This window comes from Charadrius vociferus, unplaced genomic scaffold (assembly GCF_000708025.1).
Source record: "Charadrius vociferus isolate BGI_N301 unplaced genomic scaffold, ASM70802v2 scaffold183, whole genome shotgun sequence".
In the NCBI taxonomy this organism is placed as follows: domain Eukaryota; kingdom Metazoa; phylum Chordata; class Aves; order Charadriiformes; family Charadriidae; genus Charadrius; species Charadrius vociferus.
The window spans coordinates 2,977,595-3,001,650 of NW_009648250.1; the positions used below are offsets into that span (position 1 = coordinate 2,977,595).

Genomic DNA, 24,056 nt, shown 5'->3' on the forward strand with positions numbered 1-24,056 from the left:
TTCTTTTTGTTTCAGCTTGCTTTTAAACCACTGTTCAAATGTTAAAGGTATCATAGTTAAATTTAATAGATGTTTTTGTTTGACTTTCCATGAAGAATGGTGTTAAAAACACAACTGAAGAAACTTCCCTGCTGCTGCTGAGAATCACTTTCAAGTACTTAAATTTGAATATCCCTCTAAATTCATTTCTTATTAAAAATGTGTTTTTATAAAAGCATGAAGACTACAGAAAAACAGTTAACATAATAGAGTTAATCTTGTATATTTTTTCCACAACTGTATTTTACATATCACCAAACTCCTGCTTTAGCAAAAGAAAAAAGAATAAAAATAAATTCTCTCCCAACTATTTACATACAGGAATTATCCTGCTGTGAGACCAGATACTTTACTCTACAGTCCCTCTCACCCAAGGCGTAATCTTAGGTGTATCCCTTTGTGATTTAGGTTCTTGGAAGTTTTCAGCAAACCTTTCTCTTGCTTTATCCCAGTTCTTTTTATTCTTGCTGTGGATGATCTGAACATCTTCAATTGAGGCTGGTCTGCTGGTACCCAAACCTGCATGTGTCTTATGTACCTGAAGATGGATCTGTCAAATACATCAAATATTGTTGTAACTGTAAGTCAGGTAATCAAAATACTTTAAATCATATTTTACAATACTAATTCCACCACCCCTCCTCATGCACTTCTCTTTAGGGCTGTAATATACTTAGATCATACCTGGACATCTAAAGTACTGTTAAAATGATGCGTCAAATCACCACCTCCAGAAGTATGATCTAGAGTGCTGAACAAATGCCACTAATACTACTATGAAGTACTCTTCAACGAGTGAATAGAGTATGGTCCCTGTGCCGGGTAGGTTGACAACAGAAGGTATGGTGTGGCTCTGAGCAGCATTAGTGCCAAAAGACAACACACCTCTGGTGACAAAAGTGGGGCTAACATGGCTGTCACAGAGGCCCAGACCTGGGTGGCTGCAGTGACTTCAGACAGCTTTTCCTCTCTCATGGCCCATCATCTAGCTTGATTTTTGTGTTCCATCAGCCTCAGAGAAAGTGAAGGATTCCACCATAAGCCCATCCTGAATTCACGTCACTTTAAAGTGATTTCAATCCTCCTCCAGACTTTGTATTCAAATATGAGATTACCAATTCAATGGCTAGAAGCTGTCTGTCCTCCCTTGCTTAGTTTCCAAACACACAGAGACATAACTGGCATTTCCACTGATGGGACAAAATAATTGAAAAATTTCAAAATACTTCATTAATCAAATTTGAGATTAGTCCTACTGACATTATGCCTTCCTACAAAGGATTTTGAAATGCTTCAAGTGAATAGTGGCTTGCAATTAGGTATTTTTCACTGCAAATACGTTTCTATTCCTTTTTGCTCAAAGTAAAAACCAGAGACCTACCGGATCCTTCATACCACCACCATCTTTGCCCAGGCCTTCCCCTCTCTTCCATCCCATCTTCTCCAACATTTTGTGTCCTTTGTTGCTGTTGCTGATTTCACTTTGAAGAAAGTTTAAGATAACTGATAAGCAGGAGGTAATGCAAAGAGTACACTCTCAACTCAAATAATGAAGTATGGAAATGTGTGTGCCTATGCTGCTCTACAAACCAGAACTACTATGCCGTTCCTGCTTCCATCAAGAGCTACCCAGAAGACCCCAGTGCTACCTTTTGCAGGCTCTTCCATGAATATCTTTGGTTACCAAAGCTATTCCAAGCTTCTGGTCAATACTAACTCTCTTAAAATTCCTTTTGAACTATTTGCTTACTTTAGGAGTTAAAAGATACAGCACGGGTGGGTCGAGATTGGCTGCACTAGGGAAAAAGCTGTATTGCTACCTTGCCACCAAATCATCCTAATGCACATATTTCATTGTCTCACACTTCCTTTTACTAACTTAGAACCACCTACAAGTTCATGTTTCTTAAAAAAAAAAAAAAAATAAAAACGGACACTCCAAAAAGCACTACAGAAACAAAGGAATAATTAAAAACGAAGATTAAAGTAAATGTCATTTAAGAGGCACGAAAATGCATGTCCTATGATAGGCTGGATATTGACAATGAAAGAAACTGCAGGTGAAAATTTGCACGTGTACTATTAGGACTGGATAGGGAAAACAGAAATTGAGACACTTGAAAAATAGACACTATTGAAGGTGTGAGTAGTGCAGCCGGGGAGTTCCTTGGTTTTTTGAGTTTGTAAGAAAGTGATCTAAGCATCCTTACTGCCAAGTTGAATTCTGTATTGAAGGTGAGGAGTTAACAAAAGAGCATATGAACTGAGAAGTGAAAATAGCTTACTATTTTCTAGCTCTCCTAACACATTATATACAGGTAATTCATAACCTAACAAACTGTATCCTAGTAAGTAATTGGTACTTCATCATTGTTTTTTAAGATTCACTAGAGAAGGACACAGAGGATTTTTCTACCCCCAAACAAACTTACATATGAACAGAAGCTGGACTATCATCTCTCTGGAAGGTTCCTTCACTTCCAATGGTCTCTCTGCGTTTTCCTGCTCTATCTTTGTACTTTGGATTCTTCACTGCTTTGTTGTCTTCATACTCTGTGTTCTTATAAACAGATGAAATTCCATCAAGACAAAGAAAGCGGGCTTTAAATTCTTTATTTTTGGTAACTGTACTGCTTCCCTCCAGAAGTAAGGAAGCTTCAGCCTATTTCATGAATTCTAAATCTTATAGCAAAAACCTATAGATGTCACTTAGTAGTTTTTTTACAGCCGTACCTTGTAAGGTATATAATTGCCATCATGACATAATAATGTAATATTGCCAAATTCATTAGTTTCACAGAGGCTGTAAATAAATTAACAGATTCTCTTGAATCTTCTCTTGGTATGAAGAATCAATCTTCATATGAAGCAGAAAATTATATGGACTTGCCACTCACTTTTTGTTTAAACATCTACTCTGTTCCTCAGCAACTCTTTCTTCAGAATAGATGACAGAACTAAGCATGTGTACAGATTCTGTATTGATACTATTTTGATAGCTGAAGAATTTGGAAGAAATGATGGCATTGTTTTCTACACAAAAATTTATTACAAGTGCTAGGTGTAACCGCATAGTTAAAATAATCTTTAAAACACAAATAACTTGAATACTTACATAATGTATTACCTGTACATTCATGTTGGCATTCGTCTATGGCAAAGTGGATTTAAAATAAAAACCTTAAAAATGTCCCTTTTCTTTGCATCATTTTTTCAGTTGCTTGTTATTTTTGCTTTCAAAATAAAAGAAAGCACTGCAGCTTAGTGCAAACTTAATTTGCACAAACAAAAATAGAAGTGTCTTAAGAAATCTCACTCTCAAAAGAATAAGGAATCCTGTACACATCGGAACAGATCATCTTTTCCTAAAATTTTAACAGAACTTCCATGCCCTGTTACCATCATCTCTCTCTAGTGGTTTGTAAATAATTATTACTTAGGGTACAAAAGATGACCTTGAGCTAAACTACCAGGCCCAAGTTTGAGTGCATTTGAAAACTTCCCTTATTTACTGAAGTCTATGGCTTAAAAAAAATAAATCACAAAGTTGATGTAGACTTCAAACACTTAATCAACTTCTACTGTAAACTCACCTGTAAACCATATTTTACCCGTATTTGTTTTAATGCTTTTCTTCTGACTAACTCTCTCTCTTCTTTGCTAAGTGCTGGGCAAACTAAAAGGAAGAACACAGGATTGAATTTCTAATTAATAGTGTAACAATATTTTGAAACGTAAGACAACTGAGAATTTTTGTTCTAAAATTATTATACACAGACACACATATCAAGAAGAAAATACATCATCATGTATTGCAGAGCTATTCCCAGTTGACAAGAAAACTGTAACAAAAGCGAAGTAATAATTATATTTATAAAGTAAAGAGCTATAATAAAAAACATATCCCATAACATGACTAACCAGAAGATTCTGTTTTCCTGTCCAAGCGGAGATGTGCTCTGACTTGTCCTGGTTCACATCCATCACAAGTATCACTGCCAGGATGTATATGAAAAGAAAGCACAGTTTCACCAATCTTCACTTCATCTCCATGCTCCAAGATGTAGGGATCACATTTTGTTTTAGGCTAAAGCAAAAGAAAGTTTTGGCAACTATGTTAATCAGTTACTAATGAAGGGCAAAAAACTGTATTTCATGAATACTGCTCATACTTTAGTAATTCAGTTTGGTGTCACAGATACAAGCAAGTATTTAACTACAGTGCGTATTTCACTCTAGCAACTGCAACCATAGTGGTTAAACCGAACATTTAATATTCTAAGTGGCCATAAAACCAGAAGGGAACCAAGGGGGAGACTAATGTGTGAAAGACGACATACAATGACATTGTTAGTGATTTGCCATGACATATTTAAAATGACCCCATGACTACAGTTTTCTGCAATGTACACAGCACTGTAACAACAAGTACTCACCTGGAGAATCTGATTTCCATTAACAACTGTTCCATTCTGACTGCCTTGATCCACAAGAACATAATTTTGCAAATCGTGGTCAAAATATACTTCTGCATGGAACTGACAAATAGAAGCCTAAGTGAAATGTTCTTATTAAGCCAATACTTCACAATTTATATGCGATTTTAAAGTAAGATTTCAGAATATATTTTGGAGCCTTTTAACTGAGCAGCTCTGGTACTCTAAGTTAAGTTAATATTCCACACCTTATGATTTCATCCATGGGAAGTGTAAATGAATGGGCCACAGCGTAAGCTAAAGTATACTACTAATGATGTAACTATTTTGACCATAAACTGAGTCAGTACTGAAAAAGTATATACTTCCAATGTGGCAAGTATGCTTTACTTAAAGGACTACAAGATACAGTAATATAAATAAAAGGCTGTTTTCTTGCAAGGTATGTTATAGCGCACTCAATTTTTCTGTTTAAATTAAAAAAAAATAAATTTGATATCATTCTACAGCTTCAGGTTACTTGGTCTTTCATATCTGAAATAGCTTCCTAAATGCCATGCTTCTGTATATTTCATGTAATTCAGCTTCACCTGCATCTTAATGCCCAGGACACAATGACTAGCCATCATTTGCTGTTCTTCTTATTTCCTTTCTGATACTAAGACTAACAATGTAATTTTGTTTTGTTTTGTTTTGTTGTTGCAATTCTATATAGGTATTGCTCCCAAGCCCACACAGAACATACAAAACACAACTCCTGGCCAAACTCACAAATATATACACTGCCTCCAAAAACAGCCACTAAGCAAACCAAATAACAATGTCTGCAGCCTACTAAGACTCCCAGTAAAAACCAGAAGTCTAAAAAAGTGACAGTTTCAAATGTGACCAGCAAACATCCCTTTTGCTATAGTGGAGAAAAAAAAGCCTAGAGTCAATATGGGAAGAAAACGGTCGTTTAAAACCAAATCTGTTCTAATCTTTGAGCAATAGCAGTTGCTACATTCAGTAACAAAAAAAAATATCAAAATAGTATTTTGTAGATTGGCTAGCATTTACAACAGGAATACTTCCATAATAGTGGAGACTTACTAGCTCATTCAACAGGTAATTTAATTTCTACCTCTGCTTTATTGAATAGCATGAACCCAAACTCCTTCTAAAGATGCTAAATCTGCAGGGTGTAGTGTTTTTTTAAATGTCACTTTACACTCAGGAAAAGCAAATGCCAAAGTCTTCCACAGCTATCAATTATGAATGGAGAGGAAAACAAACTGGTAGTAACTTTTTGTTTCTACAGGTATGTCATTTACCTTCCTGCCTTTTGACTCCGCATCTACAAAGTGAAATAACTTCTTATATAAACAGTCAGGTAGCTGTACAGTACTAAAACGGTAACATGACATAAAAATAAAAGCCTTTTGGCTTCTTTATACACCTGATTTCAAATACATGCCTGAAAATGTCATTAATAGCAGGGAAAGATTTGCTCTGGAAATTGTTCAGCGTAAAATGCAGTACATGGCTGATTAATTGGAACTATCATCTGGAATAGACATAGTAAAGCGCATTTCAGATACTTGCATTTGCAGATGTTTTTATCAATTTTTTTTTTTCCTGTTTGGATGACATATCTTTGCCAATCTACATTTTCTTTTATTAAGAGTGCTGTATTTATGAACTGTGCTAAAGTAGTTGGCAAAACAGAGCACATAATTTATCTTTAAACTTTCTTAACCAAAAGAAAAATTTTCCATTACAATCTGCCACTGAAAGAAATTCTGTTAAATTCTCAAACTCCCTGTACATCACTTACATACTTAGAGTTGCCTTAAAGAAAAATAAAACAAAACCTGTTGCCCCGAGCCCAACTGCAAGGACTAGAGTACTTTATGACAAAGTTCTAACTAGCTGACATCAATATTGTATACATCATTAATACTTAACAGAGTAATATGTTTTCCTCAAGTTGAATAACGAAGAAATTCAAGAATCATAGCATATTTTTTTTACGTGCATTAGACTGCGGGTTAGTAAAACTACAATTTAAAAAAATACTTAGCTTTTCCAGACTTTGAAATCACACTGCTGTTCGTGTTAAATTCCCATTCAGTAAACTATTGTATGTTTTCCTTTTCTAACTTGAAATGTGGCTAAACCCACATCTCACTCTAAAAGTTCTTTTAAAAAGTTAACATAAGATTTCACAAAATTTAAAGCCATAAAATCATAGAATGGTTTAGGTTGGAAAGGACCTTAAAGATCATCGAGTTCCAACCGCCCTGCCATGGGCAGGGACACCTCCCACTAGACCAGGTTGCCCAAGGCCACGTCCAGCCTGGCCTTGAACACCTCCAGGGATGGGGCCTCAACAACCTCTCTGGGCAACCTGTTCCAGTGCCTCACCACCCTCAAAGTGAAAAACTTCTTCCTAATGTTTAATCTAAACCTGCCCTCTTCCAGTTTAAAGCCATTCCCCCATGTCCTATCACTCCATGCCCTAGTAAAAAGTCCCTCCCCAGCTCTTCTGTAGGCCCCCTTTAGGTACTGGAAGGCCACAATAAGATCTCCCCGGAGCCTTCTCTTTTCCAGGCTGAACAGCCCCAACTCTCTCAGTTTCTAAAGCTTCATTCATATGCTGATCTACCTTTCAGTAGACAAAACAGGAGTTACCTTACTGACTCCAACTTCAGGAATATGAAGTGTGTGTCCAACATCTTTTTCTCTGGAAAGGCAAGTTGATATATAAGTCACAACAAAGTAGAAATAGGTCTAATAACTGGCTTACAAAAGATGTATTTCAGTTGAACTGTAATACCATGTTTCTCTTCTGAGCTATTAGGGAGCTTTACAGATGTAAACCACCATGTTGCAATATACACAAAGTAAAGACTTGCTTCACATCCCTTCTTCCATCTATAAACTATACACAGTAGGCAATTAATATATGATAAAGCTGTACCTTTAAATTCTTATCTCTAAACATGACATTTCTATCACAACTTTTTATACTCATGAGGCCTGTAAATAATAGCCTGAACTTTGCATCCTTCAAGCTCTTCAGTGCATCTTGGCATCAGTCTTGAATTCTGAAGTTGAATTCTGGTAGCATTGGGTAGGTAATACAAGCAATGAAAGAGTAAACCATATAGATTTTTTTTTTTTTTTGTGTGTCAAAAACGCTGCAGTAGGAGGAATCAACTTGTGTGTCAGTTTCTTATGCTAGGGGATGAAGAAGCAACGCAGCTAGCAAAAGACCTGTAGGCAAATTGCAAGCAGAATTGTCAACTGTTGATCTTTACATAAACGTAGCTAGAAAACTCCAGCTGTAAGAGCAAATCAAAACACATCTATCAGCATTAGATAAAAGCAGTCGAAAGGGCAAGGTTTGCAGTAAGCATGGAAGAAAGCATTAATTCATCATTAAATTCACCATCCACAATGAACAAACCAGATATTTTTTTTTTTTAATATTAGAACTAGAAGAATGCATACAGGCTAGCACAAACCCCAACTTATTATTTAAAAACTATGAACCAGCTCTACTGGAATTTGAATGAGTGAGGAAGTCCAGGATATGTTTCCTTGTGATCCTCAATTTCTGAAGTGTGTTCTTCCATTTCTGAAAAGGTTAACTTAGCAGCCCAGAAAAAAAGTTTACTTACTTTCTAGAAAACAAATTTTTAAAGAATGACTTGCAGCTATGCTGCCATTAGGACTCAGACACAAGATTAAATTATCACTAACAAATTTTCATGACTGCTGAGCTACATCAACCGCATACGCTATTACCACAGCAAGCACGATGTTATGTCACATGACTTAAATTTGTTACTGTGGGCTAACCTAACTCAGAGTACCTCACAACTGCTGCACGCTAGGAGGACAACCATAAAGAGTAGCACCAAGCAATCCTAAATGGCTTCCACGGCTTTCAAAGTGAGGTACAGTTTCAGATATATATAAAAAATTCCATTCAGTTTTACCTTCCAATTGTAGCAGGTTTCACAGCTGTGATAATATAAAGCGATCCAGTCTGTAGAACTGGTGATCTTATTACAATTACTCTGATACAAGGAGGCCAGATCTTTTCTTCATCTATAATTACAAAAAAAACCCCAACTGTTACTACCAAGAAATTACAGTTTTACCCCTATAGTCCATAGCTTTCAAACAACTGATATACATTCAGTCATTATCTGGCTGACACCCATGCAACTTTCAGAAAAAGAAATGTATAAGCACATCTGAGAGAAAACTTTGATGACACTACTGTTTCAAAGCCTTTCTGACTGCACACTAAGTATTAAAAATATTTGCCTAATTCTGGTTATTCACATGTATGTAACTGTTTAGTTACAGCAACAAAATATAAATACATTCACAGAATGTAGTAGCATATTATAAATTTATGAACGATTAGTCATAACAGATTAGAATACAATTTTACTTTGAGAAAAGGCAGAATCTTTTTGTTCGCTACATCACAAACCTAATGCATATAGAACTTTATATTTGATAATTTCTATGTCAAATGTATTTTTACTAGTTTTTACTCTTATTAGGGCTATGCACCGATACAGATAAGAAAAAAAATAATAGATGAGCCTGCAGATGCATGTGCTTTTTGGCCTAAGTATCTGCCAAATAATGACATTCCAACACCTGAATGAATTCTGTCCTTGGATGTGCATTTGCAGAAACAGTCTCCAATGGTCTCAGCTAGGAATAGACATGGTAAGATGGGAAGACACTAGCTCAAAAGGCACTAGGACAACAGAAACTATCTCCAGTTTTCATTGCCTCAGCATTGCTGCAGAATTGATTATTAGAAAATAGTAAGAGAAGGAAATTTAATTTGAAAGCCTGATGGTAGCAAGCACATTTTGAATGGCATTAATCACTCAGAATGTGAGTAGTTAAACAAGTAAAGTAACGGAAACAGAAGGAACAAACGATTTAACTGTGAGCAGGGCACAGTTGTATTTCATTCTGTGATTTAGAATATCCTTTGCATATATGTAGCTCCAGTTGGTTCCGTTAAGCTTTTCACAGGTTACTTTTTTTTTTTTCTCCCCAGAGACCATTCAGTTCTTGAGGAAGTATTAAGGACCTAGGAGAACACCACCTCTGGTGCAAACCAGCATACAGGTTTCCTCTCTATACCTATTTCTTACATGTTGCCACTGGAATGCTCACATAATAGGATTTCAAATAGTACTGAGTACTCCATGTTCATCCTTTTCACCACAGTGGATTCATCTTATAGTGAATCACATGACTGCACATGAACAGTATCAGAAATACTATACATTAACTGAAGAGAGTTAACACACAGAATTACTGTGAGGTCTGTACGGGAATCTCTATTTCAGTGATAGACTTTCTTTTCTCCTGTCACTATCCTAATCTGAACAATCTTTTTCTACCACCGGGGTAGAAGCACCCTAAACAACTTTTACAAAACCACCAATTTTTACTTCTGGCTACCGTGCAAGTAAAGAGAAGGAAACAAATATTAGTAACATAAAGCATTTTTTAATTCAAAGTATCTCAATTCACATGTTTTTATTTTTATTACCCAAACTGTCTTCTTGTAGTTTGTTCTTAATGGGCCCCTGGAAAAAATACAGTAATATCATACATAAAAGCCACAATAATTCACCTTCGTCTTCCGAATCTTCTGAATCAGCAGTTTCTTTGCTTGTTACGTCGTCCTCACTGCTGTAGGCTTCGCACTCAGAATCTGTAATTTCACCTTCTTCTGGCTCACTCTCTGTGTCTGCTGTTCTACTGTCATCTGTATATGCTGCAGTATCTGGTGTACTTTTGCGTGAATATGAATTTACACTGTCTGTAGAAAATGATTCTTTGGCTGTTAGATTGTTTCGTGGTTTTGTGTCCACTTTAGTCTTCTTTCTTACATTTGGAGACTCTTCTTCTTCAGTAGAACTTACTTGCTCAGTAGTGGATAAGCAATTCAGACTGTTATATGATTTCTGCTCTTCTGTGTCCAAATCCTGGAGGGGAGTTATAGAATGTTACATTCTTTGGCGATTGAATTATTCTAAAGTCTGATATCAGCCTGGAAGCATATTCCTCACTAAGAAGAATTATTTTGACAACTATTAAGAAATGGTTAAATTTCCAGAAAGTTCAGTGCATACAGTCAATATAACATTTCAGTAGAAACATTTGCACATCCTATTAGACATGACTGAGACCATCTTCTATTTGAGAAAGTGTGACTGCACTCCTCTTCTAAACTTCACTTATTCCTTCCTCTTTTCTCACACAAAGCTTAAGATCCTTGTCCTCGCTTTCAAACTTGTACAACAGCATCTTGAATATTTTCCAGGTTTGCTTTAACGACACCTACTTCTGTCCCTTTCTTACTCAATTCTTGCAACTTGTTTAAAAGTTCTTTAATTGATCTTCATCATATCTTCGTCCTGTTATTGTTTTCTTACTTTTTTCCACAATCGTCCAGAATATCTGGAATGCCCACACATGCTCACTCATGACCTGCTCTTCCTCCTTTCAAAATCGCAACTTTTACAAAGCCTTTAATCAAGATACTGCAGAGAACTTCTGTTCAATTTATGCTATGTGGATCAGTTCTACTGAGAATTCATTTTCTACTGCAACAAAATTCTGCATTGAATACCAAACAGATTAGATGATTGCAGGTTCTTCCATTGCCACTTGATTTCATCAGCAGAAAAAGGACATTTTTTTAACTGAGAAATCTAAAGTGGCAGATTAATTTTGGCAGAGTACCTTGAAAATTCTCAATCTAGTAGCCCTGATGACCACCTTAGAAAAAACCCCAACAAATGGCTTTAAGAGATAAATTTTAAAAAATATCAGATTTTAAGTCATTTGCCATCTTGCATTCAGAATGAATACACACAATTGCCCTGAATTGTACCAAATGTTGCAACACAGCAGTTAAAATAAAAAAATCCTTGATTTTTTTTTTCAGTAAGTTTTCATATTGAGCATTTTACATTTCAAGATACATGAATTAATGTGAATGTTAATATCATGGAAATTAAAGCACTTTCATTTTTCAGAATTGTAAAAACTCATCAGTAGCATGGCTGTAAGACAAACACAAGAATTCCTCTCAGCCCAGCAGTCAAGCTGTTGGATAGAACTTTACAGTGTACTTTTGAAATATTTTCAACAAGACAGCAAATTCTAAAAGACCTCACACTTTAACTGAAGGACTATCAGTTTGTTTAGAGTTTCTCTCTAATGCACTAGCCCTCCTCCCTGAATCCTCTAAGTATTGGAACTAGGAAGGAACAGGATCACAAGGTCACTGCATAATGTTGTTTATTTTAAATAAGAGATGTAGCAATCCTGCCAAAAGTCAGACTACAGAGTTCATACATGTCAGACACATTAATTCCATTAGAAACTTTTTTGGTAAATCTGATTATCACTATTATGAACGATCTTTTCCAGTATATTTATTTTTGTCCATATTTGTTATGGATATTAGACCAATACCCGATATACGCAGGTGCTCTACAATCCTAAATTTATTTCTTCTCATAATACCATGAGCTACCAAGTTTTACTAATCTAATCTGAAAACAGAGAAACTAAATGGTCTGTTCAAATCACAACTGAGGCAAAGCAAGAGATGTCTGTGATGCACTGATGCCCAAGTATAATGCTCCCACCGCTCAGCTCTTTCTCCACAGTGAATCCAGTGATACTTGTTTTGGCATTACTTCAGATATTCTAAATTAGAAAATAAAAAGGTGCTGTTTCAAAGCCTAGCTACTGAAAGGTAGAATCTCTGTTCTGGGTTCAAAACAGGAAATTTAAACACACTTGTATAGACAGAACAAGGGTTCTGTACACGCATTCTGCCAATATAACCGTTACGTATTTTCAGTATTTTTTTCCACTACTACTACAACTGCTAAGGAAGCAAATAAACTAAATAGTTGTGTTAAGTACTGATAAAAATGTAATCTTTGCTTTTAGAAATCCCTGCACAAAATTGAGAATTTTAAAACTGCCTTCCTGAAGAATATGGATTTTGAGCTCTTTATGATTTCACAGATCTGTATTAAAAATGCACATCTTGATGCATCCCCCTTGAGGGGGGATGCTGAATGTATTCTTAAAGCATTTGAGGGGGGCTTTACTTGTGCTGAAGAAATCCTTTTCCATTATATATGACTACTAGTACTAACATAGAATACATAGCATGCATGAAAGTGTAACTACACAAATAGTGCCGAATACCTTGCCTCCATATAGCCACCGCTTAAAAACCAGGAACTAGCAGTAAACAGAATATTCAGTAAGTATCACCCTGAATGATGTAACAAATACTTTATTTCTCAACGGCAGGATATTTAACTCTTCATCCCAAACTCATGACACAACACACAAAGCATGCAAGTATGTGCTCATTATAACCATGTTTGTTATACCATGATAGTAGGCACATACATTCCTCTGTATGTTGCTTTGCCTGATATATCTCACCAGTCAGTAGACCTACCCCAACAGTCATATGTTGGGGGACTGCGACTACGTGATTTAGCCTTGAAAAACTTTGTATCTACTGAGTATCACCGCAAGATCATTGACTTTTCTCTCACCAAGGATGAGTAAAGTTTAGAGGTGGGATGCATGTTATCCATAATAAACTATTTCTTAACTACAGGGTTGAGTCAGTTTATATTTCTGTATCCCTGACAAAGTCAGCCAAAGGTGCAAGTGAAGTCAGGATTTTTACGTATCCCATGAGGAATGACCCCATAAGAATTAGAAATCAAGTTTGTGTGACTGGAATTGATGGTGTTGCTTTATAAAGAATAAGCCACAAACTACTGATTACGACGACTTTCTGAAGTACAGATTGGCCTATTTACAATTTATACATGAATGATCATAGTAACTGAAGTGTTTTTAATGAAAAATTCAAAATATTTTAAGCATTTAACTATACTTTTTGCTTTACTGTGACAGTGCAAGGCATTTGTCTTTCAAAACTTCAAATTTTTCTCTATTATGCCTGATCAACGTGCATGTTTATGCAATTCTTCAGCATGCCTACAAATTAGACCTTAAAAATTGTCATGAGCTTAATTCTAATAAATGCACTGTTTAAACTGTGTTATTTTCTAAATCAATTTATGTTATACAAAACATACAAATACGTACAAATACAACTTTTCAGAAACGCATAGTCTGTTGCTTCTCGGTTTACTAGAAGTTCAGTAGGTGACTTAATGGAATCATGGGTACTCAATGCCCTCATCTAAAGGGCTGAATATATTACATCTTTAGCACCCCCTCTCTCAATTTGAAATACTAATCTGAAATCCAGTATTTTACTAAAGAAACACTTTCAAAGAGTTTAAAATAGCTTTTTCACTCATATGACTAATCTTTCACTTGCTAGCGCTGTTTCACAAGTACTTCAGTTACCATCTTTCACCTTACACGATACTCAAATTTACAATGCAAAAAATCTAATTAAAAAGCCAGATAGAGAGTAAAGCTCTTCCTATATCTTAAAGAAACCATTTTATATGCTGGTGCATGGCTCTGAAATACAGAAAACATCAATTTGCCTTACATTAAGAACGTGTAGCTTGTTTAGTCAGGACACCATACGTTAATACAGTGATGTTAAATATGTCCCTTCCCAAATATTCTAGAATGCCATCAAAGTTTTCTTCAGATGTTTTACTTATACAGTATTTCAAATATAGTTCCAAGTTACTTTGTAGATGAAGACATTTTGATCAAATAGCTTAAAAAAATTAATTCCTTTAGGAAAATAGGTAACTGAACATCAACTACTAGGTACTGTTTTTCCTTTAATAAAAATATCAAGGTTAAAGGTAAACATCCATGGACTAATGTGTTTGGTGTCTCAACTCTACCTTCACCAGAAGCTGCCAATCCAAAAGAAGAAATCTTCAGATTAGCCATGGTTTCTGTCAACTGACGTACCTAAAGATGGGACGAATATCAGCAAAAAGTAAACTACACGTGATAAAAATAAATAAAAATCACTGCTTCAAGATTTCTATGGGAAATACTACTACCAAATCCCTGTTGCTCCTACAGAGCTGGCTAGGATGCGTCTATAATGGAAAAGAACATGGCAGAAGTTAATTTTGAGCACCATGCTGAAATAAAATTTATTAAGAGAGTACTTTAAGAATAAACTGTAAAAATAATTTCTGAGAAAAAAAATGGCATATGCGCATCTAAATTTTGCTACGTATTTCTAACGGCCCCAATCCAAGTAGAACTACATGAAGTCGTAGTAGTAGCAGAACTACTACTATTGCACAGTCTGTTCTCCAACCTGTATGGAAGTACTGGATCTAGATATTGGGCCAGGGATCACATTATCATTTATGCCACCACGTGATTTGTTAGTTTGGTGGGGTTTTTTTTTTGTTTTGTTTTGGTTTTGTTTTTTTAAACTTTTCCAAATTTACTTATTTAGATTTTTTTTTTGGGTACAGGAGACTATTATGGTACTATTTGTCCCACTTTTTTTTTTTTTGGCCCATGACTACAAAAAGATATCAGAACTGAACTATGTGCCTGGAAGTTCCAAAGTATTCCACCCATCCTCTTTATACAAGCTGCACAGAAGCCATCTAATACTTCATCCTGGCAAATACAATTACTGATCGTCTATTAAAAGCAAGCATGTGGGCAGCATGCTTATTTTCACAAGTCAAAAGAAAACTACTTGTAATATAGAAGTTTGGTGACTGAAAAGAAGGAATCTCCTTAAAAAAAGTTCTTGTATAAATCAGGAACATTCCTCAGGAGATAATAGGCATGTGAGTTCCCCTCCACTGGTTTGGTGGGTTTTTTTGTGGGTTTTTTTGTTTGTTTTGGTTTGGTTTTTTTTCAATTAGAAGTACATTCATTTTTGCAGATGAGCACTAGTATTTTCTTGTTTGGTAACTCAGCTTGTTAAAAATAAAGTATATATCTTAACAGATTAATTTTATTCTTTATATTCTCAGGTTTATATTGCTTTTGCAAGAATGCTGCAATATTTGTGGTAAGTACACTTGCAATTTCTGTAGTGTTAAGCATCCTGACTTACTACTTATAAGTAGATACTCTATGTGAGATAGCTGAGCACATCAAATTCTTCACAATAGCTACAAACTAAATGGCACCTAAAAAATCCTCCTGTGACCAGAAAGTTAACAGATTGGTCCAGTTACAATCTTTTTTAGATTAAAAGAGATTAACTTTGGTTTAAACAGAATAAATAATTGAAAAATCACATGCAGTTTTTGAAAAGAGTATTCAGCTACCAGTACTATGTAGAAGTATTTGTTGTGATAATCTACACATGCAATGGCTAAATTTCCTTATTTCTTGTATTTGACAACTTTTAAGTAATACTAAATAACTATCAATACTTGTTTACGTTTAATCTGTTTATTAAAAAAGAGAGAAAACAAGCTTAATAAGTGTTTTGCATACTTAAGATTCTATAACTACTGCTCGCTGTCTTTCCTCGCTTCACATGCATATTCCTCACAAGCCACCTCATCTTCACTCATAATAATAATAAAGTTCAAAGGGTGTAGGACATATTCCCAGAACTAGACCCTGGTATTGCTTTATTTACGATGATTAGTGGCCTGCAGACCAGGCAAGAAACAAAGCTATTCTCCTACTCGTACTGGCTCTAGAAAAAGAAAGTAAAATAAAATCTACTTTGGTCAAGAAATTTGGTAATGTTTGGAGGCATTTTTCAGGCTAGCAGCACATTTTATTAACCAATTGTGAAAAGCAGTAATGAAGTACTAATCTTCAAAATAATTGTCACAACTTCAATAATTTAATCAGTATTCAGAGATAAGTTTTATTTTAACATTGTATTTTTTTTGTGGAGAGGAAGAGGGAACGGAAGGAAAAAGGAGAAGGCTTGGCATAAGTATGTAGGGAAGCATTTCAATAGACAACACTTCAACTACAAAGTTCTACTTAAACCCAGATGTTTCTGGTTTTGCTTTAGGATGTAAATAACTAACATGAACTAATCAGTGCCTTTATGAATACCAGACCAAACTGGACAACAATAGTATTGCCAAGAAACACCAAGAAACTATGGATTGTGCAGCTTATAAACTATTTTTTCCATTTTATAACAGAAAAATCTATAATCTTTTAGCCTAATAAATCTCATCTTTTATTGTAATGTAACTTTTTTTAACTAATGAACAAATTTCTTACATGATTAAGAGCCACACAACAAGAATAAAGTATTTTAACTCAGCTATTTAAAATATGACAGTAAGGTGCTTTGTTTTTTCTAAAAACTAACGGTGCCTTTACATAAAATTGCACCGACAAAAAGGCATTCTTTTCTTTTTGAAGTTTAAAGTGGAGAGTAATTGTTTTAAGTTTCACTTTGTATTGTCCCTTTTTTTGGGGTTTTTTTTTTTTTTGGTGGGGTTTTTTGGTTTTGGTTTTTTTTGGTTGTTTTTTTTTTTTTAGAGAGAAAAGGCCTTGATTCTTACTATGACACTCACTCACTTCACAGATGCAAAGATCTGTACACTACAGAATCTGTTTTCCTGTTACCTTGTTGGTCAAATTAATTCACAAATAAAGCAAAGTACTCAGTTCACTATCAATAAAACACACCATAAAAAGTGGATGTTTACCTCCTACCTTGTGACTGTGCAAGCCTCATACAAAAGATTTATTAACAAGACCATTTATATAAAAATATTTTATCAACATAACAAAAGCTAAAGACAAGCAGCTATTTGCAGTATAATCAGATGACAGGAGTGGGTTCCGATGAGATCCCAAAAAGCAGTGCAAATTATTTGTTAGGTCAGAGCTATATATGCCACAGAACTTTTATACACACACTTGTTGATTTCAGTCAATACGTAAGAGTTCATCACAGAGCTAAATTTAAGAGATCTATTAATTGCACTATATGATAAAGGCTCACTCCTACAAGCTTTCCATGATGCTTTCCTGACACATAATGATCAAAGTTCTGTATGAATGCATTTTGAGAGTCACAGAATGCTAATTCAGCAGTTGCACACAGCATGCCCAGAACTTGGATGCTGGTAAACCTCCTAGCTTTCACTGCATTAGCTCGCTCTTCTTAAGTCTGAAGGATCGTTACATGTAGTATTGCTCAGTATCTACCCTCAAGTTTTCAAAATGGAATGGTGCACAAGAAGTTTTCTCAAAGAACAGAAATTATATTTATACAATCTGTAATCAGTCAACCACCACTATCCATTTAACCTACCTTCACTGGTTCTTAATGTAAAGAGTTTCCATTTTCAAATCTTTCTGAAGACCTCACTCCTGATACAAAACTTTTAAACTCTGTACTGATGCATGTAACTATTATGTACGAGTACCTGTACACTAACATAATTATTTCAGATTTCAACCAGTCGGCTTGACTGAGGCCTACATAAGGAAATTTTGCAACAGTGTTGTGGCTTGGGTGGAACCGGCCACTGGGCAAACGACAGATGCTCCCCACTACCTCTCTTCAAAGAGAGAGAGGCAGAGGAGAGAGAGAGAGACACTTCTGAGTTTAGAAGGAACTAAACTACTTTAATGAAATATTAATAATAAAATAAAGAGAAAATAATTAAATACATACAAAACTGTATCAAGCTCCCAGGATGACAATCACGTCACTGGCTGGCACTGGGGAAGTCCCAGACTGGATTCAGTGACTGATGGGAACTGGATTACGGATCTGCATTCAGGATCGGGATCAAAGGCAGACGAACAGACAGAGTCCTCCTCGGACATCGGTCATTGAAGAAAGAGGCTGACCCTTTGATCCCTCAGCTTTTATACTGAGCATGAGGCAGATAGGATGGAATACCCCGTTGGTGAGTTTTGGGTCACCTGTCCTGTCCGCTCCTCCCCACAGGTGTGACCCCTCTACACTTTTCCACTTTCACCCCTCAAATGGGGCACATAACCCAGTTATCTGCCCTTGGGTGTTGTAGCAATAAGTATAATAAGCAGGAGCCTCTCTGCATACCGTTCCTTGGCATCAGCTATAAGCATAGGTCTTATCGCTTTGAGAGCAAACACTGTCTACATAATATGCTGTTAATTTCAGTATTTAGAAGAGGCCTAGCTAAGAAGTAAAGTTCCTGAACAAAATTGGTCCTTTTTACCCTCAAACCAGGACAAACAGTTAAAGCAATAGCTTTAAAAAATGCAAACTAACGAGAGCTGCAAACTAAAGAAATTAATACACTCAGTTCAATCTTAAGTAATAAAACAGGATTGCAGAATAGGACTATACAAATTTGATTTAACATCAATAATAGTGTTCATTAAGAAAATGCTTCTGGAGGTTTAATAGCTGTGTTACAATAGAACTGCTGGTGTTTAGGAGCGAGTAACGTTTTTGAAGGCAGTCACCCTGTACTATATGGTATGCTTTCTCAGCAATCAGAAAAACAACAGAAAAGCAGTTATGTTTTCTACAGCTTAAAATACACGTTAAGTACCATGAGTATATATTAGTATGTACAGCTTATCCACGCACTATGGACAACAAAAATGTATTGACCAAATAAAATATCAATAGGAGAGCAAAATATACAAAGAATTAGAACTTCACAGACAATTCATCAATCCCAAATGATAGCAGAGATGCAGCAAAATGTCAACAGAATGAGCCTTGGAATACACAGTCACAGAGAAGGGGTGGTGTATGTCTGCATTTTCAAAACCTTCAGCAATTTTTTGATTCATCACATGAATTAAAAAAAAACAACATCCAACAACAAAAAAAACAAACCACAAGCCAAAATCTTAAAATCAAGACACTAAGGTAACACTGAATTTCTGATGTAAATCCAGTCCACACAGTAGCCTGAATTCATTCTAGCGTGCCCTATTAATCAGAGGGCTTCACTGACTCTCAATTTTAGCTGTCTACACAGTTGTATTGTAATAAAGTAACATTGAAAAAGTGAGGGAATACAAGTTTAAAGTTTCATTCTTAATCACTCACTGGGAAAATTATTTGAACATTAACTACATGTTAGTAACCTGCTATATACAGTTAAAAGATATTTGAATCCTTCAGAAAATACACATACATCCTCTACATAAAACCAAACCCCACAACCCATAAATTGCATCATCATGAGAAAACCCAAACAGATTTTGCATTTTCTATCTGTCAGTTCTAAAGTTACCTTATACTCATTTGCAGTAATCCGCTCTGGTTCTTTTCTTTTCTTTTTCCCCTTTTTATCCTTGGTGTGCTGAGTACCAGAGGCCTGATAGGACTGCAGATCCACCCGTGAATGAAACTGGTATCGTCCACTTTCAACATCACAGTAGTAATAAATTCCAGTTGCTGGATCATAATACAGTTGATTTTCCTTTATAAGAAACAAAGAACAATGTTATCATTACTTCAATAAATACATTGTTCAAAGAAGCACACAAAGAACTACATACTACTTTTTTAAAAAAATACCCAAACTAAAGAACTGTGGTGGTGTGACCCTGGTTGGCTACGAGGTGCCCACCCAGCCATTCTCTCAATCCCTCTCCTGAACAGGACTGGGGAAAAAAATAAGACAAAAAGCTCACACGTCAAGATAAAAATAGGTAGATTACCATCATGGGCAAGCCAGATTCGATTTGGTGAAAATAAATTTAATTTATGGCTAGTTAAAAGAGTGCTGGAAGATGAGAAACAAAGACAAAACTCCTCTCCCTGCCTCTTTTTTTCCCAAGCTCTACTTCACTCCTTCATTCCCAAGTCCTCTACTTCTCTTCCCCCTACCCAAGTGTGCAGGGAGCTGAGGAGTGGGGGTGCTGCAGCTAGTTCATAACAGTTCCTCTCTGCTGCTCCTTCCCCCTCACACTTTTCTTCGGCCCAGCATGTGTCCTTCCCATGGGTTGCAGTCCTTCCAGAACGGCCACACTGTAGGTCCTCCATGGGCTACAGCTACAGACAGAGGAACCTGCTCTGGCATGGGCTCTCCATGGGCCACAGCTCCTTAAGGAGCTGCTCCAGCGTGGGGTCCTCCACAGACTGCAGTGTGGATATCTGCTCCAGCGTGGTCCTCTTCCATGGACTGCAGGGAATTGCCTGCTCCAGTGCTCGAAGAACCTCCTCCTGCCCCTTCTTCTTTGACCTTGGCATTCGCAAGGTTGTTTCTCACCCCGCTCCCCAACACATAGACACTTCACTGTGCAGCATTTTGCCCTTTCTTAAACATGCTTTCACAGAGGCACCACCAGCTTCTCTGACGGGCTCAGCTGTGTCCTGCAGTGGAACCAGCCGTGTCCAGGCAGACCCTGACCTCCTCTCACAGAGGCTGCCTCCGCAGCCCCCAGCTCCGCTACCAAAACCTTGCCAGTAAACCAAATACAAGAACTTTTCCTGTAATTCATAAAAGTTACTGAACAAAAAAAAAAATATATTCTTTTGTGTAATTGTACCACAAACTATAATCTATAGCCCCAAACATTTATGTATCTAACTATATCCACAAAGTATGTCAAAAGCAATGGTATCATTTAAGATTTTAAAAATTAAATCCAGAAGTGTCCACGAAAACAAAACAAGGAGTTTTGTGTACCACATGCACTTTTTCAAAATGAAGTTGAATGTAATGCTGCAAACAAAACCTCTGTTTTCATCACAGAAGGATTTGTGGCAGTGTATCTACCTATATATGCATGTATGCATACACATACCTCACAGGAAAAAAAGAAAACCTCCCCAAAAACTCTCTTATGACAAAATGTATAGCAGAAATTAACCATTATGAAATTCTGATCCACTCTCTGACATCTTTCTTTTAAAGAAGTATTTTCTTTCCCAAAACATCAAACTAGTTGGTAGCAGTACTCACGTAAAAGTACAAGTATTTTGTATATTTTCTATCAACATGCTGTTCGCTGTGGAGAAGCCACTGATTTAGTTCAGCAATCTGTCTTTTTCTAAGCAAGTCATCTTGCAGCTCAAGCTTTTAATTTTGAAAGAGTTACAGAGCAGCTTTATAGTACAAAATTTCTACACTGCCAAGCAAGTTAAAGATCTAGGAGATCTTTAAAACGATTAACAAAAAGAGCTGAATTAAAATCTAAATTTATATCTTAGCCTGCTATCTTTAATTTGACTGAAGTAATTCAACAACTAATTAACAAGCTTCCATTACTCTTTGTCTTCAGTAACATGTTTTTCAAATCATAAAGTCAGTTTGGATCTTAGTTCTTTGCTCACATCAACTTTTATTACTAAAACTTTGCAAGAGAGAAAAAAATGCCGAGGGTTTTGAAAACGATCCTTACCGAATTGTAGTAGAATCCAGTGCTATGGTCATAGTACAATCCTGTATTTTCATCATAAATAAATCCGGTCTGTGAAACAGCAGCTTCTGCAGCAGCTCTCAAGCTCTCTGCCAAAGAACCCTCTGGTACTGAAGTATCTTCTGCTTCCTGACAACAAAAGGTAAGAAACTAAATTTTCTTCAAAAAAACCCCTCCTTGGTTCTTTAGCATTTTACAATGCCCTTTTTTAAATAAAACAAATCAATCCAATACGGACTTGGATCTATTCAAGAACTATTAAACAAGAAGGCAAAAATCTAGCCGTAGGTTACTGATAAACTCCCACTGATTTCAATGGGACCAAGACTTGATCCTGTGCCTTTCGTTTTCCCCAGCCTTTATTCAAAAGTGGTTCATGTCAAAAATATACACGGTGAGTATCTTACAGTACATTCCTAAAATAGACTTCTGCTCTCCGTTCCATTTCAGTTGCTAGATACTAAGGCACAAAATTAGTGAAGTGAGCGAGATGAGTGATCTAAGAGAAGGCTGCACAGCAGGGAAAAAAACCCGCAACAAAATAAATAAATAAAAGCCCTCAACAACTTTCTTCTCCTTATATCAATGGAGAAAAGAAAAAAAGCACACTTTAGGAAAGTCAGCATGGCCATACTAAACATATTCCGCTGATAAGGCTATGTAGGACATGTTTTAGAATGTGTTTGTGTTTTTTTTTTAAACAAATCTAGGACTATGTTACACTTGGAACATACTACAAAAAAAGTCCAGTTTCAAAGCACAATGTTTCTCAGCTATCATCAGCACCACACCATCACAAAAAATAATTTCATACCATGACATCAAGTCCAAAACCGCATCTTTTAAATGAAATGAAATACTAATAGACTGCCAGCTTCAAAATTGGTAAAACCCCAAACAGTTTTATAACCTGTGAATTCTGGATGAAATTTTCCTCTTCTCCACCTTCAGCAACTTCAGTGCTATCCGTCCTTAAAGGAATACTAGCACCTGTTTGCAATTCCTCTGTGGAATTACGTTCAGTGCCTTCAGTGCTGTGATCATGCTGCACTGGCAGTTCAGATGCACAATCCTGAGTATCAGTGTGATTGTAATAATTTTCATAGTAGTAATAATCTGCAGGGGGTGGAAAAAAAAAAAGTTGAAGTTGCTTCAACTAGCAAAGTGATATTTTACACAACACAGTTTAAAGATGCTAAATCTTAAACCAGAAATCTATGCATAAAGTAGCCTAATGGAAATAAACTATTAGGTAGTGTTTCTGCTTTAAATTTATTCTACTCTTACTGAACAGATTATGCCTTGTTTTAATGTACTCTAAAAACTGGTAAAACACATATGTGTGTAATGTATGAGACTACTATGTAACAGAATACTATGGCATGAATTCTGCTACAGACCATTAGGAAATGGTCTGAAAGACAATGTCAGGTTACTGAGTTTAATGCAGCTAAGCATTCAGCCTTGAAATGTATTTTATATTAAAAAAAATCCAAAACAAGACACTGTTGTAGAGGCCTGTTTAAGCAACCACCACCCTCTCTACCTGCTTGTGACCACGCAGCATAGTCTTCTGTCTGTACTTCTACACTAGATGTATCTTTCGCCGTCCTATTACGGATTTCCTTAGTGAGCTCTTCAACCTGAAAAAAACCCCAGTATGTTACAGAATATAACGCTGCTTTTTAGGGATCTACGTCAAAAAAGAGTATCAGACTACTTTACATTCTACAATTCAAACAAAACATAACTGCATCATAGCTATTTCAACTGATCACAGAATGGCCAGAGTTGAAAGGCACCTCTGGACATCATCTAGTCCGACGCCGCTGCCAGAGCGGGGAAAATGTACATCTTTGTTTTGCAGGAGACAATTTTCTCCTCGAATGCTTGGCATAAAGAAAAACATAATTTCTGCTCATGGAATGTATAATAACGAAGGCAAGCACTTGGGAGGAAAAAGAAAAACTCAATCACGGTTATTTTTAAGAGGCCCACCCTGAAAAGTTGAATCTCACGCAATAACCACTGTTCTGTGGTGACAAACTGCAGCACTTACAAAACTTCCCTATTTTGGTATAAGCATCCCCGGGGCAGTTCTTCCACTCTACCTCACCTAAGCCCCTTTCCTTCTGCTAAATGTAGTTCTTCCTTCCTACTGCGATACCAACTTTACGCTCGAGAAGACGCTCCCGTTGCGGTGGGGGG

General features: G+C 36.2%; 1 protein-coding gene across 1 annotated transcript in view; it reads right to left on the bottom strand.

Moving 5' to 3' along the window:
* Positions 1–388: 388 nt before the first annotated feature.
* Positions 389–24,056, bottom strand: part of AGGF1 (angiogenic factor with G patch and FHA domains 1) — a 25,864-nt gene continuing 2,196 nt past the window's right edge. Inside the window, exons 2-14 of the mRNA XM_009884298.1 lie at positions 23,395–23,491; positions 22,759–22,964; positions 21,831–21,977; positions 19,715–19,903; positions 14,399–14,468; positions 8,462–8,573; positions 7,149–7,200; positions 4,476–4,577; positions 3,961–4,126; positions 3,633–3,715; positions 2,472–2,599; positions 1,421–1,520; positions 389–589 (exon numbers count right to left, since the gene is read on the bottom strand). Coding sequence (XP_009882600.1) covers positions 389–589; positions 1,421–1,520; positions 2,472–2,599; positions 3,633–3,715; positions 3,961–4,126; positions 4,476–4,577; positions 7,149–7,200; positions 8,462–8,573; positions 14,399–14,468; positions 19,715–19,903; positions 21,831–21,977; positions 22,759–22,964; positions 23,395–23,491 — 1,653 coding nt within the window. The remainder of the gene's footprint in view (positions 590–1,420; positions 1,521–2,471; positions 2,600–3,632; positions 3,716–3,960; positions 4,127–4,475; positions 4,578–7,148; positions 7,201–8,461; positions 8,574–14,398; positions 14,469–19,714; positions 19,904–21,830; positions 21,978–22,758; positions 22,965–23,394; positions 23,492–24,056) is intronic.